This window comes from Lampris incognitus, chromosome 11, assembly GCF_029633865.1.
Source record: "Lampris incognitus isolate fLamInc1 chromosome 11, fLamInc1.hap2, whole genome shotgun sequence".
Classification (NCBI taxonomy): Eukaryota; Metazoa; Chordata; class Actinopteri; order Lampriformes; family Lampridae; genus Lampris; species Lampris incognitus.
In genome coordinates this window covers 35,881,081-35,902,372 of record NC_079221.1, presented here as the reverse complement: position 1 = coordinate 35,902,372, position 21,292 = coordinate 35,881,081, and the positions used below count along the sequence as shown (strand labels likewise).

The 21,292-nt window shown below is 44.7% G+C and overlaps 1 protein-coding gene across 1 annotated transcript in view; it reads left to right on the top strand.

The window, feature by feature from the left end:
• The window catches only part of LOC130120528 (diacylglycerol kinase beta), a 109,141-nt gene that overhangs the window by 74,170 nt on the left and 13,679 nt on the right, over positions 1 to 21,292 (top strand). The window contains exons 21-23 of the mRNA XM_056289101.1: positions 2,369 to 2,433; positions 14,425 to 14,515; positions 17,586 to 17,787. Of these exons, the coding sequence (XP_056145076.1) occupies positions 2,369 to 2,433; positions 14,425 to 14,515; positions 17,586 to 17,787 (358 nt within the window). The remainder of the gene's footprint in view (positions 1 to 2,368; positions 2,434 to 14,424; positions 14,516 to 17,585; positions 17,788 to 21,292) is intronic.

Here is a 21,292-nt window from a genome sequence, read left to right as displayed (position 1 = left end):
TTTTGGTTTTGACACTACTGCTACCTTATCTGACTCAGCCGTAGATGTGAGTCACGCATGTTAATGGTTGACTCAGATTGGGTAGCGATGGAGAGCAGCATTGGTCAAGCGAGCTAGAGATGGAATGAAGATAAGGAGCGGGGATAGTGGGGACAATACGTTTTTCAAGGTTTTGAATCACCAAAACCACAAGTTTTTCCATCATACAGTCATAACTGTGCACACACAAAAAATTCAGGCTGAAAGATCAAGTAGTTTTCGAGACACACACGCAACAAAATGTATAATCCCCTCCAGGCTACCGCCTGGCAGAGATAAACAACATTCTTCAAGACTGTAACTTTAAATTGTAAACTTCATAGCCAGTTTGATTTTACCCTTTCTCATAATTGACATTGATAATGCATTCATTGGTCTACTTAGTTTTTGTTTTGGTGTATTATATGTCTGTTGGTCATTTTAGTCCCAACCCCTATACCCTGTCACTGTATATCTGGAAAATCTCTCTGACTTCTAACGAAGTCACTTATCCTCCCAGTAGAGGGACACTTGCCATCCACCATGATCTGGCGCACACTATATCATCTCCACTTACAAAAGTCACTTGCGAGAATTATATCAAAGTTGACCATTTGTTGCGATTTCCGAGCTGCAGTAGATGCTATCTGTTTGTCCATGCATCCTGAACTTACTTTGAACTTCATCAGCGCGATTTGTGTATTTGTGCAAGACAGATGACACCCCGAGGCTGTAGGAGTGGAGAGGAGACTCTGCTTAAGATCAGACTCTGTTCCTCTTCTTAAGAGGGGTCAATTACAGGGTGGTCTGTTTGACTGATCGCATTCACTCGGAGCTTAAGTGTCCCATCCACCGCCATATGCACTGTGACGCAGCCAGGGCTGACAAAGAAGGGGGTCACCTTGTCACTAGTTCAAAATAAAACAATCAAAATGACAATTTATTTCTTCAATTGTGTCACTGATTTGAATTGTAAACCTGAGCAGGAAAAAGGTCTCTTGAATAAAGTGCCTGTGTCATGTGCTGCAGTGTCTCTCTTCTCTTATTAGTTAATTCTATACGCTGACATCTATTCGAGATGGTGGGAAAATTGATTCAGTGTAAAATCGTGATACTAAGCCATGACGATTTGAATATCGCAGCGTTTCCTCTGAATCACAGTGTTGAAGAACAGCTAACACGCTGTGAAGAGGGTTGATGTAGTGATTTCTCCATCTCTTGATATTTGAATTTGAATTGTTTGAATGCTTATTCAAAGATGCATACTTTCATTTTGAGCTTTTGAAACACATGGGGCTTAAAATGAACGCTTTTTTTCTTTTTTTTACATTTTCTTTAGGATTTTCTAGTTTTCTCATTTTACACTAGATAAGAGAGGGATGGGCTTTGAAAAATATTGGGATCAGGGTGTGCGGGCGTCACAGCAGTCTATTCTGTTGCCTACCAACATGGGGATCACCGGTTCAAATCCCCATGTTACCTCCGGCTTGGTCGGGCATCCCTACAGACACAATTGGCTGTGTCTGCAGGTGGGAAGCCAGAAGTGGGTATGTGTCCTGGTCGCCCTCCCCAGATCGGCAGAGGGGGTGGAGCAGCGACCAGGACAGCTCGGAAGAGTGGGTTAATTGGCCAAGTACAATTGGGGAGAAAAAGGGGGAAAACATTAAAAAAGGAAAAACATTGTGATATGGAATTGTAATGTTTATGATATGGCAATATTTGAAAAATTGCGGTATGTATTTGAAAATGGCAATATGTATTTTGTAAGGGTGGGGGAAGAAGATATGCAGAGAAACCTGTAATGAAATGCTTGCATTGAAGGGACAGTGGGTAAACTAGTAATTTCTTCTTCGTAAACATTTGATTTTGGCCATAAGTAATGGCTTGCAGAGGCGCTCCCATATCATAGGTTAAGGTTACATCAATCTCTTCCCCTGATGTCAAGGGTTCAAGATAAGGGAGGGCAGGGGTCCTGAATGAGCTTACCTTTTGACCTTCATGCAGCATTGCTTTCTGTCATTATTCAACCTAATATCTCACACCGCTTTGTTACACTTCTATCCAACATCATACAGTCTATGTTTTTGAGAGAAATTTACTTAATAGTATAACAGCAGCAATGGTGCTAGAAATAACAATGCTATCTATAACTCCCATATCACATGATGACTTTTTTTTATGTGCTATGGAACGACACTACCTTTTTACATCAGCACTGTATTGCTTTCTCTAGTCTGTTGTCTTCAGATCTTAGGATCAGTGTTTTGTTTGAGCCTGCAGCAATTTATGAGGATGTGGAGAGTTTATTAATGGCCTTCTGGTAACATTTGCTCTATATTATCTCCTACAGGATGCCTCCATTGCCCACCGCTTCCACCTGATGCGGGAAAAGCACCCAGAGAAGTTCAACAGCAGGTAAGAGAATGTTGTTGTAGTGTGTCATTACACCATTGGACAATCAATGCAAAACAGAGGCAATGGAGTTAAGGTGGTATGATGTTTGGTTGGCGCATGTGTATTAATGCCATCGCATGGGCAGATAAATTCTCCGTTCAGTGTGAAATGACACTGGCTAACCAGCTGCCTCACAATCAGACAGCGACCTGTCACAATTATCAGGAAATCCAATGTCATAACGAACCACATTGATCAGCGATCAATAATAGAATGAAACCTGCCTCCATGGAGGGATCAATAGATGTCTATGCCTGAGTAAGGGAGAAACAACATCGTGATGCAAAGATTTCAGTACAGCCAAAGTCCGTTTTGAGATACTGTATTTGTGTTTTGTTTTTTCATATGGACACAGTAGAGCTATTACTTAGCCTCCTATTTATCTTATGACCTTCGACCAATCAAAGATTTTGCGAATGCAGTAGTTTGTCACATTTTGTTTGTTGGCATTGGGGATTTAATTTCAGTGTCATTTAGTCATTTAGCACGTGCTTTTATCTAAAGGGACTTACATGAGAGTCAGCCAGCAATTAGCAGATAGGTTCAAGTGTCACCACCAGGCATCAGAGCGCTAAATGGTAATTATATCATAGCCAAGAGTGCATGATATCGAGTGCATGATGTCGAGTGCATTCAGTGTAAGAGCATCTTAGATCATCAAGACAGAGTGATGGAAGAATCAAGTCACAAAGCAAATACACAACACAACATATCAATATAACAGAGATGTCATCGCCACGAGTGCATATGATGTAAGGTTTAGGTAGCTGGAGGCCACAATAGTAGACATCAGTGATACTGGCGTCTAAGAAAGTAAAGGCACAATAGTCGTAGCAGACGCCATTCATCATAGTGGATCATATTCAATTCAATTCAATTTATTGTCATTAAAAACAGTGTGTAGGCACATGTTAAAAGTGAAATGAAGGCTGTGGCTTCACCAAACAGTGCAAGACAGACATAGACAAACATCGCAAACATAGTATATGATATAAATATATATACACACAGATGAAGACTAAAAGCTAAAGATAAGTAAAAAAAGAGCATGAGTGTAAACATATTTACAGACATTCAGTGGGTAGCCAGGTTCAGCTGGGCAACAGCTTGGGGAAAGAAGCTGTTTTTGATCCTGGTAGCGCAGGCTCTGAGGCTCCTGTAGCACCTCCCAGAGCACAGGGCGGAGAACAGTCCATGGTTGGGTGGGTGGGATCTCCGCTGATGCTGAGACCCCTTTGAAGGCGGTGTTTGTGATAAATGTCTTTCATGGCTGGGAGCTGGGTGCCGGTGATATGCTGGGCCGCCTTGACAACCCGCTGCAGAGCTTTCTGGTCTACTGAGGTGCAGTTGCCGTACCACACTGAGATGAAGATGGTCAGGATGCTCTCTATGGTCCAGTGGTAGAAGTTGGTGAGAATTTTGGGGGATAGATGGGCACTCCTCAGCCTGCTCAGGAAATGCAGGCATTGTTGGGCCTTTTTCACAAGGGCGTAAGTGTTTGATGTCCACGAAAGGTCCACGCCGATGTGGACTCGAAGGAATTTAAAGCTGGAAACACGCTCCACTTCCACCCCATTGATGTGTGCGGGGGAGTGGCTGCAGCTTTTAGACCTCCTGAAGCCCACCATCAGCTCCTTCATCTTCTGCACATGGATGACAAGATTGTTGGTAGTGCACCATGATGTGAGGTGCTGAATCTCATCCCTCCTCGTCATATGATTCATATTCATAAATTTTCTAATGGCATGTGTGTTTTAATTTGTTTGTTCAATTTTTTTTTAACGTAGCTCTTGTTTGAATGTATTGTCTAATACTTGGATATACCAAGCTGCTGTAAGTGACCGCCAGGCCACATGAGGAGGAACGACGAGTTTATGCTTTAAAGACCAAAGTATCACAGCAGAGGAGAAATGGATGAAACTGCGCCTCTTCTTGACACTGCGATCAAATGGATGCCACCATCATTACACAGCTGAGGGCATCTTCCCTGTGACAGGGAACAAGGCCAAGTGAATGGCCTTTTTTAACAGTTGTTATACAATGATGATGGAAGCTGCTTTCAATTTAAAGACTGGAGAATTAGAGAAGATCAGGCAACTGAGAGGACAGATATCCTAAAGTTAATTCCTCGCTGTCGTGTTTTCGAGCTCGGAAAATGGAGCCAGTGTTTTTGGTTCGGGGGGGGGGGGTGTTTAATGATCCTTTTGAGGAGAAATTTTTCAAGTGAAAAAAGACGGTCACACGCGGGCGGTGGGTTCCTCTCTTCCCAACGGTGTTTTTATGGTACATTGTTATGACCCCTTTGATGTCACCTTGCGTCTGTTTCCAGCAGCTGAAGCCAGACTTCTCTCTTAAGGACTCATTCACATGCACAGCAGAGATACACACGCATACACATACACACGCACCCATACACATAGAGATAGCCCTCAGCTGAATGACTGCTGATGACTACCACATGCACGGTTGGATGAGTTTGGCTTGAGTGTATTGTGACCCACCTGCAACTCTATGAGGACATCCCTAAGGCTAGTGCATGTGTGTGAGTGTGTATGTGTTTTTATGCGTGTGTCCATGTATCTGTGTGTGTGTGTGTGTGTGTGTGTGTGTGTGTGTGTGTGTGTGTGTGTGTGTGTGTGTGTGTGTGTGTGTGTGTGTGTGTGTGTGTGTGTGTGTGTGTGCATGCTTGTGTAAAATATGGTACTATTACTATTGAAAAGTTAACCTAGATACGTACTAAGAGCTGGCAAACGTTGCCCACAAGCCTGCATGCTCACTTGCATGCACAAAATGGCCCTGTGTATGTCAGTTAGTGCATACGTACTTGTGTGTGTTTGTGAGTGAGAGAAAGAGAGAGAGGGAGGGCAAGAGGGGGGGGGGAGAGAGAGAGAGCGTGTTCTTGTGATTAAGTATGCATCTGAACACATACCCCAGTGTGCATGTGCGTAAGTGTTTGCAGTTTGCAAGTTGGATATACACGTAAAGTAGGCCAAACCTGAAGCTTTACCTCTGTGACAATAGTGATGCTGTGCTCTTTTGCTTTGGTGTACAGCTCGGTTAAGTGTAAAAGCTTGTTCGTGTGGAGCTGAGTCTCTGTGCGGCTTTACACAGCGGGCAAAGTTTTACGTTCTGTATGTGACAACAGCATGTGTACGGCTGCTGATTACCATAGCTAATTAGTCATATAGAAAGTAGAGAGGGTAAGGGAGAGAATGGAGAAGGGGAAATGGGGAGAGAGGGTGAATGAGAGACAAAGAGAGGGGGAGAGTGAAAGAAAGAGAGAGACAGAGAGAGCTTGTTTACCATTGGAAATTCAATAATTAATGCCTGAGTTTCCATTCGCGATCCCAGATCCGTTTACCAGTATCGGGGGAGAGAAGAAGTGAGGGAGATAAGAGATGAAAGAGAGATGCCTCTCTTCTCAGAGTGGGTTTCTCTTTGATCCATTAGTTCAAGAAGCAGAGTAGAAAGGTGGACAGAGAGACCTATTTCACTGTCACCTGCTTTGGCAACATTGTAATGTATGCGGACATGCCAATAAAGCATTATTGAATTCAATTGAATTGAGAGACAGACAGACAGAGGAGAGGGAGAGAGAGCAAGAGAGACAGAGAGAGAGACAGACAGAGAGAATTTTTTAAAATTTTAAACAAGTCTTTATTTCACATAAAACAAAACTTCAACAATGACATATCCAATTCGCAACGTCAACATAAGTAACTCCTTTACATTAAGACATCCAAAGAGGTCTTTTTTAAAAAGTGGTTCAAGTCACACACTCCCAAAGGGTTCAAAACAAATTATGCAAAACCAGAATTGAATACCAGCTGCCCCTCATTGACTGAGCAAATGGTTGTAGTGAAACACCACCGTGCAATAAACTCATCTGTCTAAGTTGTTCATCAGGGTAAAGAAACTGGAGTCCACTCGGACTCTCGCCGTCACCCTTGCGATGAACAAACGAAGTAAATCTTCCTCTGAACCATCACTAGCTCGACTTTTCCTACTTCTATAAATCAATAACTTGGCTTGTCTTACTACAAAATTTAAAAATTGCCTCTTTTCTGCATCCTTCCTCTTGTACCCAGCGCCAAAGATAAAAACAGTTTCATTCCATTTTTCACTAGAGACAGAGAGACAGACAGACAGACAGACAGAGGGAGAGAGAGACACAGAGGGAGAGAGAGAGAGAGAGAGAGAGATGGCTGGAGAGTGGGGCTTGCAGCACACTACATTAAATTGGGGTTCAAAGGTCATGTTCTATAAAGTTCTCTGTATGTATTTCTCCATTTCTTAAACAGTTATGTTTACTGTGGTGTGACATAACTAACACTGTATATGCTGTCAAAAACATCAGTCCACACGGTCATCCATTTTGCATTGATTTATTTTGCTTCTCAGTTGGTGTCTACTCTCCGGCGCTGTCGTTTTTAAATCACATGCTGTTTTTATATTGTTTTACTTTAACAGTATCAGACCACAGCTATTTCCTCCCTCCTTTTCCCCCCAATTGTATCCGGCCAATTACCCCACTCTTCCAAGCCGTCCCGGTCGCTGCTCCACCCCCCCTGCTGATCTGGGGAGGGCTGCAGACTACCACATGCCTCCTCCGATACATGTGGAGTCACCAGCCGCTTCTTTTCACCCGACAGTGAGGAGTTTCACCAGGAGGACGTAGCACATGGGAGGATCGCGCTATTCCTCGCAGTTCCCCCTCCTCCCCTGAACAGGCGCCCCAACCGACCAGAGGAGGCACTAGTGCAGCGCCCACATCCGGCTTCCCACCCGCAAACGTGGCCAGTTGTGTTTGTAGGGAAGCCCGACAAAGCCGGAGGTAACACAGGGATTTGAACTGGCGATCCTCATGTTGGTAGGAAACGGAATAGACTGCTACGTTACCTGGATGCCCCTGACCTCTCCTATTCATCCTATTCTCCTATTCCATGACTCATCTCTGATGCAACGCACACACAAAAAAACAAGAATGTTGCATGTTGGACTATAGTTATGCACCATACAAACCCTAACACACAATTATAGGAGCCAGCCAAACTACACTTTTTACAATAAAGTAGGTCACGGTAGTTTCCTTTTTCTTTATCTCCAACACTCTTTCCATCCTTCCCTTCTTTTGCCTTGTCCTCGCAAAGCAGCAAACAGTTGATGGACGTTTGTAATGGTTTTATTGTCTCCTGATTGATGTTTTGGCCGTGTAAATGTCTGTTTATTTTTTCATGCCAATTTGAACTGAAACGAATTAGAGACAGAGACAGAATGGCCTTCATTCACGGATGAACCGACGTCCATGGATGATGAATCAACTCTGACCTGCTGATGAGCTGAGAGAGGCCCACAGCCACATGGAGCACTTGGCTCAGTTCTTTATTGTCTCGGCTGTCAGTCACATTCACACGTCCACTGTCTGTCACTGTGCCTTCTTTGTCTGTCTCGCTCTGTCTCTCTTTCCTGCCTGTTTTCTGTTGTTCTTGTTGCCTTTATCCATCCTTATCTACTTTTCTAACACACACACACACGCACATGCATGCACACACGTACACACACACACACACACACACACACACACACACACACACATACACACACACACACACACACATACAAAACAGATCCTCTCTCTACTCCCTCAAAACACCCCCCCCCCCACATCCTATTGAAAAACATTGAGAAAGAGGGTGTGGAAGGGGACGTGTAAGTCCTGACACCTCTATCTGTGGAGCTCTGTCAACATGCGGAGCCACAGTATCCAGACCACAAGGAGCCCAAATCCCAGGAGCTAATGACCCATCTCACTGGCCACAATAATCTGTGTGTGTGTGTGTGTGTGTGTGTGTGTGTGTGTGTGTGTGTGTGTGTGTGTGTGTGTGTGTGTGTGTGTGTGTGTGTGTGTGTGTGTGTGTGTGTGTGTGTTTCAGTCCCAGGCGGGGGGTAGGGAGAAGAAGATTTGGATTAAGGAAGTGTCAAATGACCCTTGTGTAGAGCTGTGTAGAGAAGATCTGTGGAGGCCTTTGTTGGTTTGGTTATAATGACAATAGGGGGCAATGGTGTGGGCCAGTGAACAACCCTGTACCAAACATCTCAACAAAGATGCGAGTTTTAAAGCCAGGCTGGAACTGGTACTTATACTTGAGAAGATAATGTAAGATTTGGGGCGTCCTGTTGTTTTGGGTATGTGTTAGTGGGTGTTTAGGTCATGAATCAGGAATATTTTATTTGTCATTTCATTTCATGTACTTCCGTACATGAATTCTATCATACATTTCCGTACATTTAAATTCTATCATATTTGAAATGATCACAGACTAATATGTAAAAGTAAGTCATATAATACCACGAGATTGATATAATGTAATACTATGTGACCCGGGGTCTGGTTGCACAGTGGGGTGATTTAGTCTGGCCTTTCAGAACATGATGAATGAGGGGTCCAAAGGAGGAGCTGGTGGTCACTGATCTCAGATAAGTATTCTTGCTCACACAGCCTTGATTAACGGTGGCCTAGCGTCCACCACTTGACATTATGTTGGCTGATAATGTGTTCACACTTAAAACTGAGGCACCCCAGTAGGCAGGCAGTGGGTTTGTCCGGAGTCATGCTAACAGCAGGTCAACCCAGGCTCCCATGTCATCCCATAGAGGAGAAGGCAGAAGATTGGATTTTCTTGCCCAGCTTGCATTTCATCTCCTCATCCTTCCCTCATTCATATTCAGAGTCACTTTGTAATATTCACATTGATTCATCCAATTTAACCGATCTCTTCTGGTGTGGTGTATGCGTGTGCATGTGTGTGCGTGTGTGTGTGTGTGTGTATGTGTGTGTGTGTATGTGTGTGATTTTGTATGTGTGTGTGTATTTATCATATTATGTCTCTGGGAAAGTTTTTCTCAAGGTTGATTATCCCCCACACCAGGGAGGTGAAAATTGTTGACAAGCCATTATGTAACTTCCAATTGTAATATTCACAATAATTAGACAGAAGACATTAAGAAACAGACAGCGAAAGCTGTAAAACTGGTCCTTCTATGCTGCAGAGCTCCTGCTGTTCCAAATGGAGAATAAACACACACACACACACACACACACACACACACACACACACACACACACACACACACACACACACACACACACACACACACAATCTGACACTGAGGGGTCATAGGTTATGTAACCAAGGGGCATAGGACCAGGAGGAATGTATTTACCTCCACAAGGAATGTAACCTAATAGCTATTAATGAAGTTCTTCCACTCCTCGGTTTCTACACATCCCCCGCTGACAGGATTCCTCACACTGACAGGAGCAGATGTAGAAGTAGCAATAATAATACCATCATTATCATTATGAAATATAATAAAAAGAGGAGGAAGATGGCGAAAATGTAAAAAGAATGCAGCAATGCCCCATACTGTCCCACATTTTGTCTATAATGTGATTTAAAGTAATATGATAATTTAGTCACATTTGTCACACATATTTAGTAACAAGCTATGTTGAGCCCAGGGAACAAGTCATCAGGTCAATGGAGACTGATCAGCTGATTGGATTAACAAAGGTAATAAATCGGTTCCAGACCTTGGATTACTCCTCCTGCTCTCCCTCTCTCGCCCCCTCTCGCTGTCTCTCTCTGCTCTCTCTCTCCTCTTTCTGCTCTCACTCCCCTCTCTCTCCTCTCTCTCCCTCTCTCTGTCTCTCTCTGTGACTCTCTCTCCTCTTTCTGCTCTCTCTCTCTCTCTCCCCCCCCCCTCTTGCTCTGTGCTCTCTCTCTTGCCACTCTCTCTCTCCACAAGAAAACCTCTGAGACAAACATCCTGACCTCCTTCTTGTTGCTTTTACAATCCCAGCTCACATCAGGTTTCACATCTTCTCCCCGTTCCCCTCTCGGCATAGTCAGGCTGTGGAGCTTGTTGTAAGTAGCTGGTTGCTGCAAGCACCCAATCATGTGTTTTTACCATAAAGGTGTCTGAATACTTTGTCATGGTAAATGTACCAGAAAAAGCATAAAGCTATCAGTTAACCTGCTACAGAAGGCCAGCTAATCAATCAAACAGTTTCTCAATTACGAGATCGTGTAATAGTATGTATGATAACGTAGCCTCTGACCAATTCGATTCTGCTTGAACTGTGCCTGTCATTGGACGTGAACTCATTAACAAACTGACACGATTTCTGTTGGTTTATCTGCCTGTTTTAGCCACATGGAGGTTAATACTACTGACCAGCCAAAGCTGAGGGGACCCTCCAATGATCTGATCACATCTGCAGAAAATCAAAGTCAGACCGAAATTTAAACACTAACAATTCTGAAAATTCCTTATTGTGATCATCATGTATTTTGCACCGTCTATTTCTGCTGAGAAAAAAACTATCAAAGGTTGAGTTCAGTTTTTATACTTTTCTCTTTTTAAAAGAGTGCCCCCTAGTCCAGCTTCTCTCGGCTGATCTTTGTTTTTTTCTTTCATGCTCAAACTGTCATCAGGCACCCTCATTTACATACAGCCAATCAAATCATAAAATAATGAAACCCCGCCCACCCTTACCACCAACCTTTGCTTGTACTTGCCACTCAAATGTTAGCTCATTAATATTAATGGAGACCAGACCACTCCCTCCCAGTTCTTGAGACAACTGAGAACAGTTATGAATGAAGGTACAAAAAAAACACAATCCTAGCCATTCATAGATAAAAAGAAAAGTGGTGCTGGATGTTTTTTTATGGCATGTCCGAAAAGTTAAACCTGATTACCGATTTCAGGCCGACTTTAACAGAGAGGAGAGGAAGGGGGGAGACGGGGGAGAAGGAGGGGCGAGGGGAGACAGCAGGAGTGGAGTAGGAGGGGAGAGGAGAGGTCATACGGTCACCGCTCAGAAGGAATTAATGAAGATGCCTATCTTTGGGGGAGGGGGGGGGTCAGGATGGGTGGACGCACAGCCTGATAGATCCCTACAGAAGTGAATGAAACCTGTGTTTTGATGTGACTGCACCAACATGGTCCCTATCCACTATTTGGAAAGGAACTTGTTGAAAGAGATCCTTATCCTATGAATAATGCGTCGCATCGATAAAGGATGAATCTAATTAATAAATACTTTGCTTTGGCGGAGGATCGGTTCCGGTAATCTGAATCATGTTTTGTTTTTCATCATTCATTTCCTGAGGACAGTGTAAAGATAACATGAGCTGGTGTGTGAACCCTCTCCCCTTGGCTCATAAGCCAGACACCCCCATCCCCCACCCACCCCGATGGAAGGGACTCAGCGGGCAAACACTATCTGCCTGCTTTACTGCACATGTTCAGAGCAACAGAAAAGATATCTTCATCAGACCACAAAACATTTCTTTTGTAGGCCAACGAAGCACCTCAATGCCCCTCAGAAGTACTTTGGGGGACACAGTAGTGTCTGTGAGACAGGTCTGTGGAAGTAGCCCACGTCTCCCGGTTGCACTCTCTGTCCACAGGAGAGGACAAAAACACATTAATTGCATTTTTTTTAAACAAGGTTTCTCAAGTGGAAGCCAGTTAATGAGGTTAGGCAGCTAGCCTCACGGAGAATCAAAACTGGGCCTAATTGTGATCTCAAATATGCTTGTAATCCCTTAATTTGACAGAGCAGAGGTTTCGGGGGGCGGTGGAGGGGTTGGTTGGAGGTCGAAAGGCGAAAAGGAAAAGAAGGAACTAGAAAAGGGTGAAATAGAAGAAAGGAAGTTGAGGAAAAGTGACTTAAAGGTACAACATGGTTGATGCATACAGCGGCTGTCCACACTGCTTCTGCCGCTGCTTCGGTCAGGCTTTTTGAATGTTGTTAGCTTTACTTTCTTTTGCATGTTGACAATGGTGACCCGATGGCGAGATATGTCATGTTTCCACATAGCCATGGTGGTGCATGCCATAATGGGATTGTACCTCAAAATACAGAAAGAGGGGGGCGTCCGGGTAGCGTGGCAGTCTATTCCGTTGCCTGCCAACACAGGAATCACCGGTTCAAATCCCCGTATTACCTCCAGCTTGGTCAGGCGTCCCCACAGACACAATTGGCCATGTCTGCGGGTGGGAAGCCAGATGTGGGTATGTGTCCTGGTCACTGCACTAGCGCTTCCTCTGGCCAGTCGGGGCGCCTGTTCAGGGGGGAGGGGAAACTGGGGGGAATAACGTGAGCCTCCCACATGCTATGTCCCTCTGGTGAAACTCCTCACTGTCAGGTGAAAAGAAGCGGCTGGTGACTCCACATGTATCAGAGGAGACATGTGGTAGTCTGCAGCCCTCCCCGGATCAGGAGAGGAGGTGGAGCAGCGACCGGGATGGCTCGGAAGAGTGGGGTAATTGGCCGGATACAACTGGGGAGAAAAAAGGGGAAAAACTATAGAAAGAGAGTTGATTTTTAAGTAAGTTTAAAATTTTACAGGAGTCTTTCATTTTCCTGAATCGGTAGATGTTATGAAATATTTTGATTGATATTCCATCTTCAGCATCTTTTTTTTTTTTTTTGATGGTTTACTGCATTTGGGAGCCTAACGGACTAATATTTTAACTGGAGCGATTGATTTAGAAGCATTAAAAAAAATTTTTTATTTGATTGCTTCCTTCATTCTTATTTTACCTGCTGCTTGAATTTGCTGATGTTGCCCTGTGCATCGTAGTAGGATGATGCTTCACAGGTCTGGTACTGGTAAGCCCACATGGTACACAGCCTGTTGTGTCAATAGCCATGTTATCAGTGTCAGCAGGTCTATCATGGCTGTGAGCCTACTATCATATCAGACTACATGATCACTGTTGGATCCTAGGTGTATCTTAAAGTAGGAGGAACGCACACTCGTGCTGATTTCAGACTGTTTAACCCAGGCACGGAACCATATCGAAGTAAACCATGGTCATAACGCTAGTGGACTTTAGGTAGTATGGTCAGGTGATGTTGTCAGAAGATGTGTATTGCTGTAATGCCACTGCTTGTCCGTAGCATATGGGAAAATTAAGACAATGTGTGTCTATACAAGTCAAAGGAAGGGGGGAAGTTGAAGATTACATAGCACAATCACAAGCCAGCTATGGAAGGCTGCTGACTATGAATGGCTGGGTTGATGGTTTGATTCCTCACAGTGTATCTGGGAAACTCCAGGGAGCCGAGGTCCTCATCAGCAGTCAGTGAACTAGTTATTTTCTCCCCCGCTCCTTTCTGTCTTAAGACCTTGAGCGCAGGCTCCATCAATTTTTCATACGTTCTGGGGTTGATCGAAGGTCTGGACCTTGATCAAACAGAGATTTCACCTTGACTGTAAGCTGCGTGCAACCATTGTTCAGTCACAGAAATGCAGCGAACGAAAATAGGAAAACACAACAGCCCATCCATCAGGTCACCTCCGACAAGCCTGTCCACGGGGCAGAAATAAACTTGCACTCAGCCAGACCTATGGGTTGTTTTGTATGTTCTGAAACACAGACGTTTGTCATGATCCTAAATGTCTCCACCGGCAATGTTCCACCCTCTCTCCCCACCAAAGGCGCCGTTGACGTGCCAGCTCTGGCATATGGGCACTGGGGCAAAAATATGTTTATTGTTATGATGGAAAAAACAGACATAGCAGCAGAACGTGTATTAGTGGATGGTGGTGTCAACTTTGCGGTTCATTACCCAGAAAGTATTGCAGTCCCCTGGTGCCTCCAAATATAAGGCTGTGGGTTCGTTAACAGAGCTTTGATCTGCCCCGGTCATGTGACCGCTGGTTGTCCTAAGCTGTCAGTTTCAAGAGGTGAAATGACTTTAGGCACTGGACAGCTTCAATATGAGCACATTCCCAACAAACCCTGCCGTGGGCATGTAACACAGTGGAAAAATTAAGCCTACACCATCAGACCTGTGACTATTAGCTAACTTGACAGTCACTCTTGATCATTGTCTTTCCTGCTGTTTCTTCTTCTTCTTCTTTTGCACAGAATGAAGAACAAGCTGTGGTACTTTGAGTTTGGCACTACTGAGACCATATCTGCCACATGCAAGAAGCTTAATGAATGCATCGAGGTTGAGGTGAGTCACCTTCCAGACAGGTTTAAACGGCTGTCAGAACTTATCACCGCAATGCTGCGGAGAAGTGGTGACAACAAGATACGATGAGGTGGGTAAGACGTAAAAATGAGAAGGTAAAAAAAACAGGCTTTATTTGATAGGTGAAATGGTATATTATGACAGCACAGCGAGTATCTTTGTGTAGCACCTGTCAACGGGTTTGCCTCTTGACAGGCTTTTATGAAAAATCACCCTTTTTCGACACCTCTCAAAGGCATTACAGAAAATTACAACAAAGTAGGGGTCGAAAATGAACTCAGCCAGCTATTCTTAGCGCTTGGTCAAGTGATAGCTCCATAAAGTAAGTCAGTGAATGCCTCATTTGTGCTGTGAGCAGAGCAGAGCTCGACACAAACACCCCAACACCCCTTTTCAGAAACAACTGCAGCCAAATTAAAAGAGAGCAAACAAGACACCAGCCATGCTAGGCATCCTGAAATAAGCAATGCATTCGAATTTAACATTTGGTCAGTGCACACACACACACACACACACACACACACACACACACACACACACACACACACACACACACACACACACACACATACACACACACACACACACACACACACACACACACACACACACACACACACACACACACCACCTCTGAGCCAAACTGTTAAAAACTGTCATAGTCGGGCATCCAGGTAGCTTAGGGGTCTATTCCGTTGCCTACCATCATGGGAATCACCGGTTTGAATCCCCATGTTACCCCCCGGCTTGGTTGGGCATCCCTAAAGGCACAATTGACCGTGTCTGCAGGTGGGAAGCCGGATGTGGGTATGTGTCCTAGTCACTGCACTAGCTCCTCTGGTCAGTCAGGGCGCCTGTTCGGGGGGGAGGGGGAACTGGGGGGAATAGCGTGATCCTCCCATGCGCAGCGTCCCCCTGGCGAAACTCCTCACTGTCAGGTGAAAAGAAGCAGCTGGCGACTCCTCCACATGTATCGGACGAGGCATATGGTAGTCTGCAGCCCTCCCCGGATCGGCAGAGGGGGTGGAGCAGCAACCGGGATGGCTCGGAAAAGTGGGGTAATTGGCCGGGTAAAATTGGGGAGAAAAAGAGTGAAAAATCCACAAAAAAAACTGTCATAGTCACTTGGTGGCCTTATCATCATCATCATCATCATCATCAGTTCCGTAACCTATGGAGGTCGTAGGAGCACAGCTGAAGCCTCAACAAGTATCTTCTACCATTCCCTAGACATCGCAGCTCTCCCCGCCTCCACTACACTCATCTGTAGCCATTCTCTGATGTTGTTTACCCAGGTTTTTCTCGGTCTCCCTCTCTTCCTAGTCCATAAGGAAACCTTGTCATAACAGCCTTGTCATAACAGCCTTGTCATAACAGCACCTAATATGATATCAGTTAAGGTTAGGTCTGTCAACACATCTTGGCTTTGCTAAGTGTTAATTAACATTCTCAAATTGATGGGACACTTCTACATAGTCACTTGTTATTGTTGACTGAGGGCCAACGCCACATCACACCTGAACTCAAATCCGAGTCTGACACGGGCCTGCCGGCACCACCCAGGGACATGTCCGCGTTGCCCATTTTAAAGGCACATTAAAGCGTTGCTGTAAACTCCCAGAGTGTCCAAACACTCTTACAAACTGTGAGTTCACTGTTAGGTTCTGGCTCTGAGGTCAGACTACTTACATACTGTGTTTTTGAAGTTTCCATTCAAATTACAGACCTCAGTGAGATACAGCCACACCAGTCATAATTATACGATGTGAAGTGCCCCGTGGAAAACATTTATGATAAAAATAAGAAAAAGTGATTTATTGTCAGTTGATGTATTTTCTGTGCGCACCATTGTGTGTGTGTGTGTGTGTGTGTGTGTGTGTGTGTGTGTGTGTGTGTGTGTGTGTGTGCGTGTGTGGGTGTGGGTGTGATTATATCTAACTTCAGTGTGTTTTGTCTCTAAACAGCTCTCTGTGGGTTTAGGAACACAAATATTACATCATAGTAATCTTGTGTTTTTCCTGAAATATGTGTGGTATACTCCAACATATTTGTGGGCACCTTCATCCAGACTTCATACCACATCATATCACTGTATTATTGCTCTTCCTTGTTGGTTGTTTGGTTGACCTTGTCCAGCCCAGAAACACTAAAAATGGGCAAAGAAATTTAATTTAATTCGTATGTACACCCTGGGCCGACTTACTCCATTGCCTTCATTGTTTGGTAGATGAATCCTTAATTAATTTCTCATAATGTTAACATTTTCTTGTGTCTAGTTCATGTATCAAGGCAAACTATCTCCCTCTCATCATTCAGTGTATCAGCTACAAAAACACATTTAGGTCAACATGAGAGCAAATATAGAAGGCTATTAACTCCATAATACCATAATCTGTGCTTTTCAGCTCTGATATTCTCAGTATACATTAGATGAGACATCAGCATGAGCACTTGGTTTATATCCCATCGTGTTACATAATACCATTGTACTCTGTGGAGACCATATGTCCCATACCAATGTATCATCTCACATCTTGTTACTGAAAAACCATTTTCAATGAAGTACACCTCTAATTAATGCTCGTATTGTTCATTATTACCGTATATTTGTTTCGTCAAAATAAGCCCATATTCAGTTCAATGAGCTCGACAAAGTAAAAAATATAATAATTCCTAACATAAGAAGCCTTATGGTGCTGATACAACATGAATGACAAAGGCCCAAGACACAACTCATTAGCATAAGCTTGAAACAAATGTCCATACGGCCAACTGCCCTATTTCAAATGCCTGCAGCCTGCAATGGACATACAGAGACATAACTGTGTCTGGAGCATTGAAAGTTGTGTTTCTTTGTTATACTGTGATGAGCAGCAGAGCCAGCGCTGGGAGAAGTACCCTCCTTCAGTAGGTTCTGCTTGTTCTGTGTCGTGAAACCCTGATTTTGACAGTGTTTCTACGTAACCGTCCATTCCCTCTGTCTCTATCTCTCTCTATACCTGGCTGTCTTCTTCCCCTCTTGCCCTCACTTCTATTGCCTGTCTCTCCTCAGTGCGATGGGATCATCTTGGACCTCAGCAACACCTCCTTGGAGGGCATAGCTGTGCTCAACATTCCCAGCATGCACGGTGGCTCCAACCTGTGGGGCGAGACCAAGAAGAGGCGTAACTACAACCGCATGAGCAAGAAAGTACCGGACAGGATGCCTGCAAGCACCGTCACTGACGCTAAAGAGCTCAAGTTCTGCATGCAGGGTGAGTCTGAGGAGACGTGTGAGGTCTCTCTCTCTCTCACACACACACACACACACACACACACACACACACACACACACACACACACACACACACACACACACACACACACACACATATCCGAGGGGTGTCTTGTTTCTCTTCCTTCCACACTAAATGGATAATAATTTCCTTCTATGGCCCCTACATACAGTGGTCTGCTCTGTATGTAGCTCAAAATGCTGTCAAAAGAGCCTCAGTATGTTGCAGACACTTACAAGGCCATAAAACGGCAGACCAATGTAAGCTGTAGGTTAAACATTACGTCGTTCAAGAGGTAAAATAGTAGACTTGTATCCCCTCGCCTCAGACCAGCATTGCCTCATGGAACCCATAACAGCACATTAAGCTTGAGCGTGACCTTCTAGAGGAGGCAGCAGAGCGGAGGGAAGGAGAGGGATGAGATCTCTTTCCACCTAAGTACTTTTGGACTAAAACTTGGGAGTAGAAAGCCCTGACGGCAAGAGGTGTTGGCACAACATTACGGCGTCACCAGGCACCAGGTTCATATAAGTTGCCGACTTCTATCGCCTGCTGTGGTGGAGTGTACACCACCACTAGGCTGTGATGACGAGCATCCTCTGTCACTGAGGACCTCGGGGACAAGCTGTGTGGGCAAAACTGATGCTCAAGGACAGTGACAGCAAAGGAACAGCTGTTCTATTTCAACATGAATTGACATCCAACGCTGCCCTAGGATGAAGAGAGAGGAGAGGAGATGTTCAGTTGGTTATTCACAGACTACATCAAATGATGTTATTTTGGCAAACAAATTCAGGGCTGTCTCAAAAATAAGTTCCAGTTGTCTGTTGTTGCATGAATCATCTACAATTTGTCTTGATCAACACTGGCATGTTTATGTCTAATGTTCATCATTGTACCTGACCAACTTCCGAGATGGATCTCTGGACTTACTTATTTTCCCAACTAACATCATGTGAGTTCACAGAAATAACTTTTTCATTCATTCATTCATTCATTCATCATCAGTCGCTTCTCCAGGGTTGGGTCGCGGTGGCAGCAAGCTAAGTAGGGCACTCCAGACATCCCTCTCCCCAGCAGCGCCCTCCAACTCCTGGGGGATCCCAAGGCATTCCCAGGCCAGATTGGACATGTAGTCCCTTCAGCGAGTTCTGGGTCTGCCCTGGGGTCTCCTCTCATTTGGATGTGCCCGGAAAACCCCCAAAGGAAGGCGCCCAGGAGGCATCCTAATCAGATGTCTGAACCACCCAACTGTCTCCTTTTGACGTGAAGGAGCAGCAGCTCTACTCCGAGCTCCCTCCGGATGTCCGAGCTCCTCACCCTATCTCTAAGGCTGAGCCCAGACACCCTACAGAGAAAACTCATTTCAGCCGCTTGTATCTGCATCTCACCCTTTCAGTCACTACCCAAAGCTCATGACCATAGGTGAGGGTTGGAATGAAGATTGACTGGTAAATTGTGAGCTTTGTCTTCCGGCTCAGCTCCCTCTTCATCACAACGGTCCGATACAACGTCCGCATTACTGCTGATGCTGCACCAATCCACCTGTCAATCTCCTGCTCCATCCTACACTCACTCGTGAACAAGACCCCGAGATACTTGAACTCCTCCTGAGGCAACATCTCATCCCCAACCCGGAGGGAGCAAGCCATCATTTTTCAGTAGAGAACCATGGCCTCAGACTTGGAGGTGCTGACTCTTATCCCATCTCATGACTTTTTCAAGCGATAAAAAAAAAGTTATTCAGCATCACCAAAGTAGTTTCAACAGTTCGAAGGGAATCGAGAGGTGAATAAACTTCACTTTACTGGCTTGTCTTTCAAAAATCCTCAGCGAACCAACAAAGTGCTCTTGCAGGTACCGAATATGTAAGTAACACCCAGAAGGTGCTCTTCAGGATTTATCTACGCTTAGGAAACAACAGAGACACCAAGGCAACTCTTCTGGTGTTAAAACATTAAAAAGCCTTTATTGATCAGCTGGTTCATAACTTGTATCAGCTACATGTGCCCCGGCGGTAGACTATGTCATTTCCCAAAGCGTGTCAATGTTTTTGTGTTCATGTTATGAGCTAGCCGATCAATAAAAGCTCAATTTTTTAGATACCAAAAGAGATGATTTAGTCTTCTTTGTTGTTTGCTCAAAGTTCTTCTAAAGTTAAACCCAACTATGATGTCCAACCAGGGAGGAGAGTCACCGCTTTCAGCCTTCACCAAGGTATTCTTATTTCATACCGCTCCTCCCACACACTCGTTTATTCTCCTGTGTTTTTCTCTCTTTTAATTCACCTCTCTCACTCTATTCTTCTCTACTAACTCAACGTAGACTGGTTTCCATGGAGACTCCAGGACTATGCTGAGCCAGAGAGAGAGAGCAGTAGAGTGAGAGAGAGGTAGAGCGAGTTACAGCGAGAGCGAGGTAGTGAGAGGTAGAGAGAGAGAGGGCAAGATAGAGAGAGAGGTAAAAAGGTAGAGAGAGGGCGAGGTAGAGAGAGAGGTAGAGAGAGCGAAGTAGAGAGAGAGAGAGAGAGAGATGAATGAGAGAGATTGATAGAAGGAACTATAGGAAAGAAGAGAAAGAGAGAGTGGAGGCTAAGGTTAGCCAAGTGACTCATATCAGTAATCTTCAAATGTCCTCTTGGCGACAGCTTTTTCTGAGTTTTATTTGTGTTTATGTACATTATGTCATTTGCTTTTGTGTGCCTCAACCTTGCGTAAATGTATGTGTGTGAACACTATGTTCTTAACCAAGACACCTTGGACCCTTGATAACACACACACATGCGCACACACACACATTCATTCATTCATTCTATCTATACATAAATCTCATCATCATGTCATCATCTCCCCAGCCTCTCACATGAGCGGCTGACCCACAAAGCCCATCTCCCATCCTGAACCGTCCTGTCCTGCCCTGTCCTGTCCTGTCCTGTCCTGTCCTGTCCTGTCCTGTCCTGTCCTGTCCTGTCCTGTCCTGTCCTGTCCTGTCCTGTCCTGTCCTGGCAAAACGGCCCACTCTCATAGCTCAGTCCAAAGGTTCTGGCTCCATGGGACATTCTGTCCATATGCCCCAAATATTTATAGCCAGCGAACGCACAGGGGAGACCTCTGCACACTGCTCACTTGCATGCAAACGTGGACACTCCCGGACTGGCAGACATATATTCAGAAAACTACACATACACACACACACACACACACACACACACACACACACACACACACACACACACACACACACACACACACACACACACACAGAGCGGTTCACATACACACACACAATTTAAGTCGTGGAGTTCACACGCTACTCTGCAACAATAAGTTCTCCCCAACAGCTCTGATCTTCCAGGCCCCCTGGAGGATCAATATTGTCAAATGTCAAATGCTGTTTGTTTGCTGCAGGCAGACTGATTAACAGAGCTTTTAAGCTGTCAAGCTGTGACTTACCTTTTAAGGACCTGCTGGGCTGGCAGTTTGCT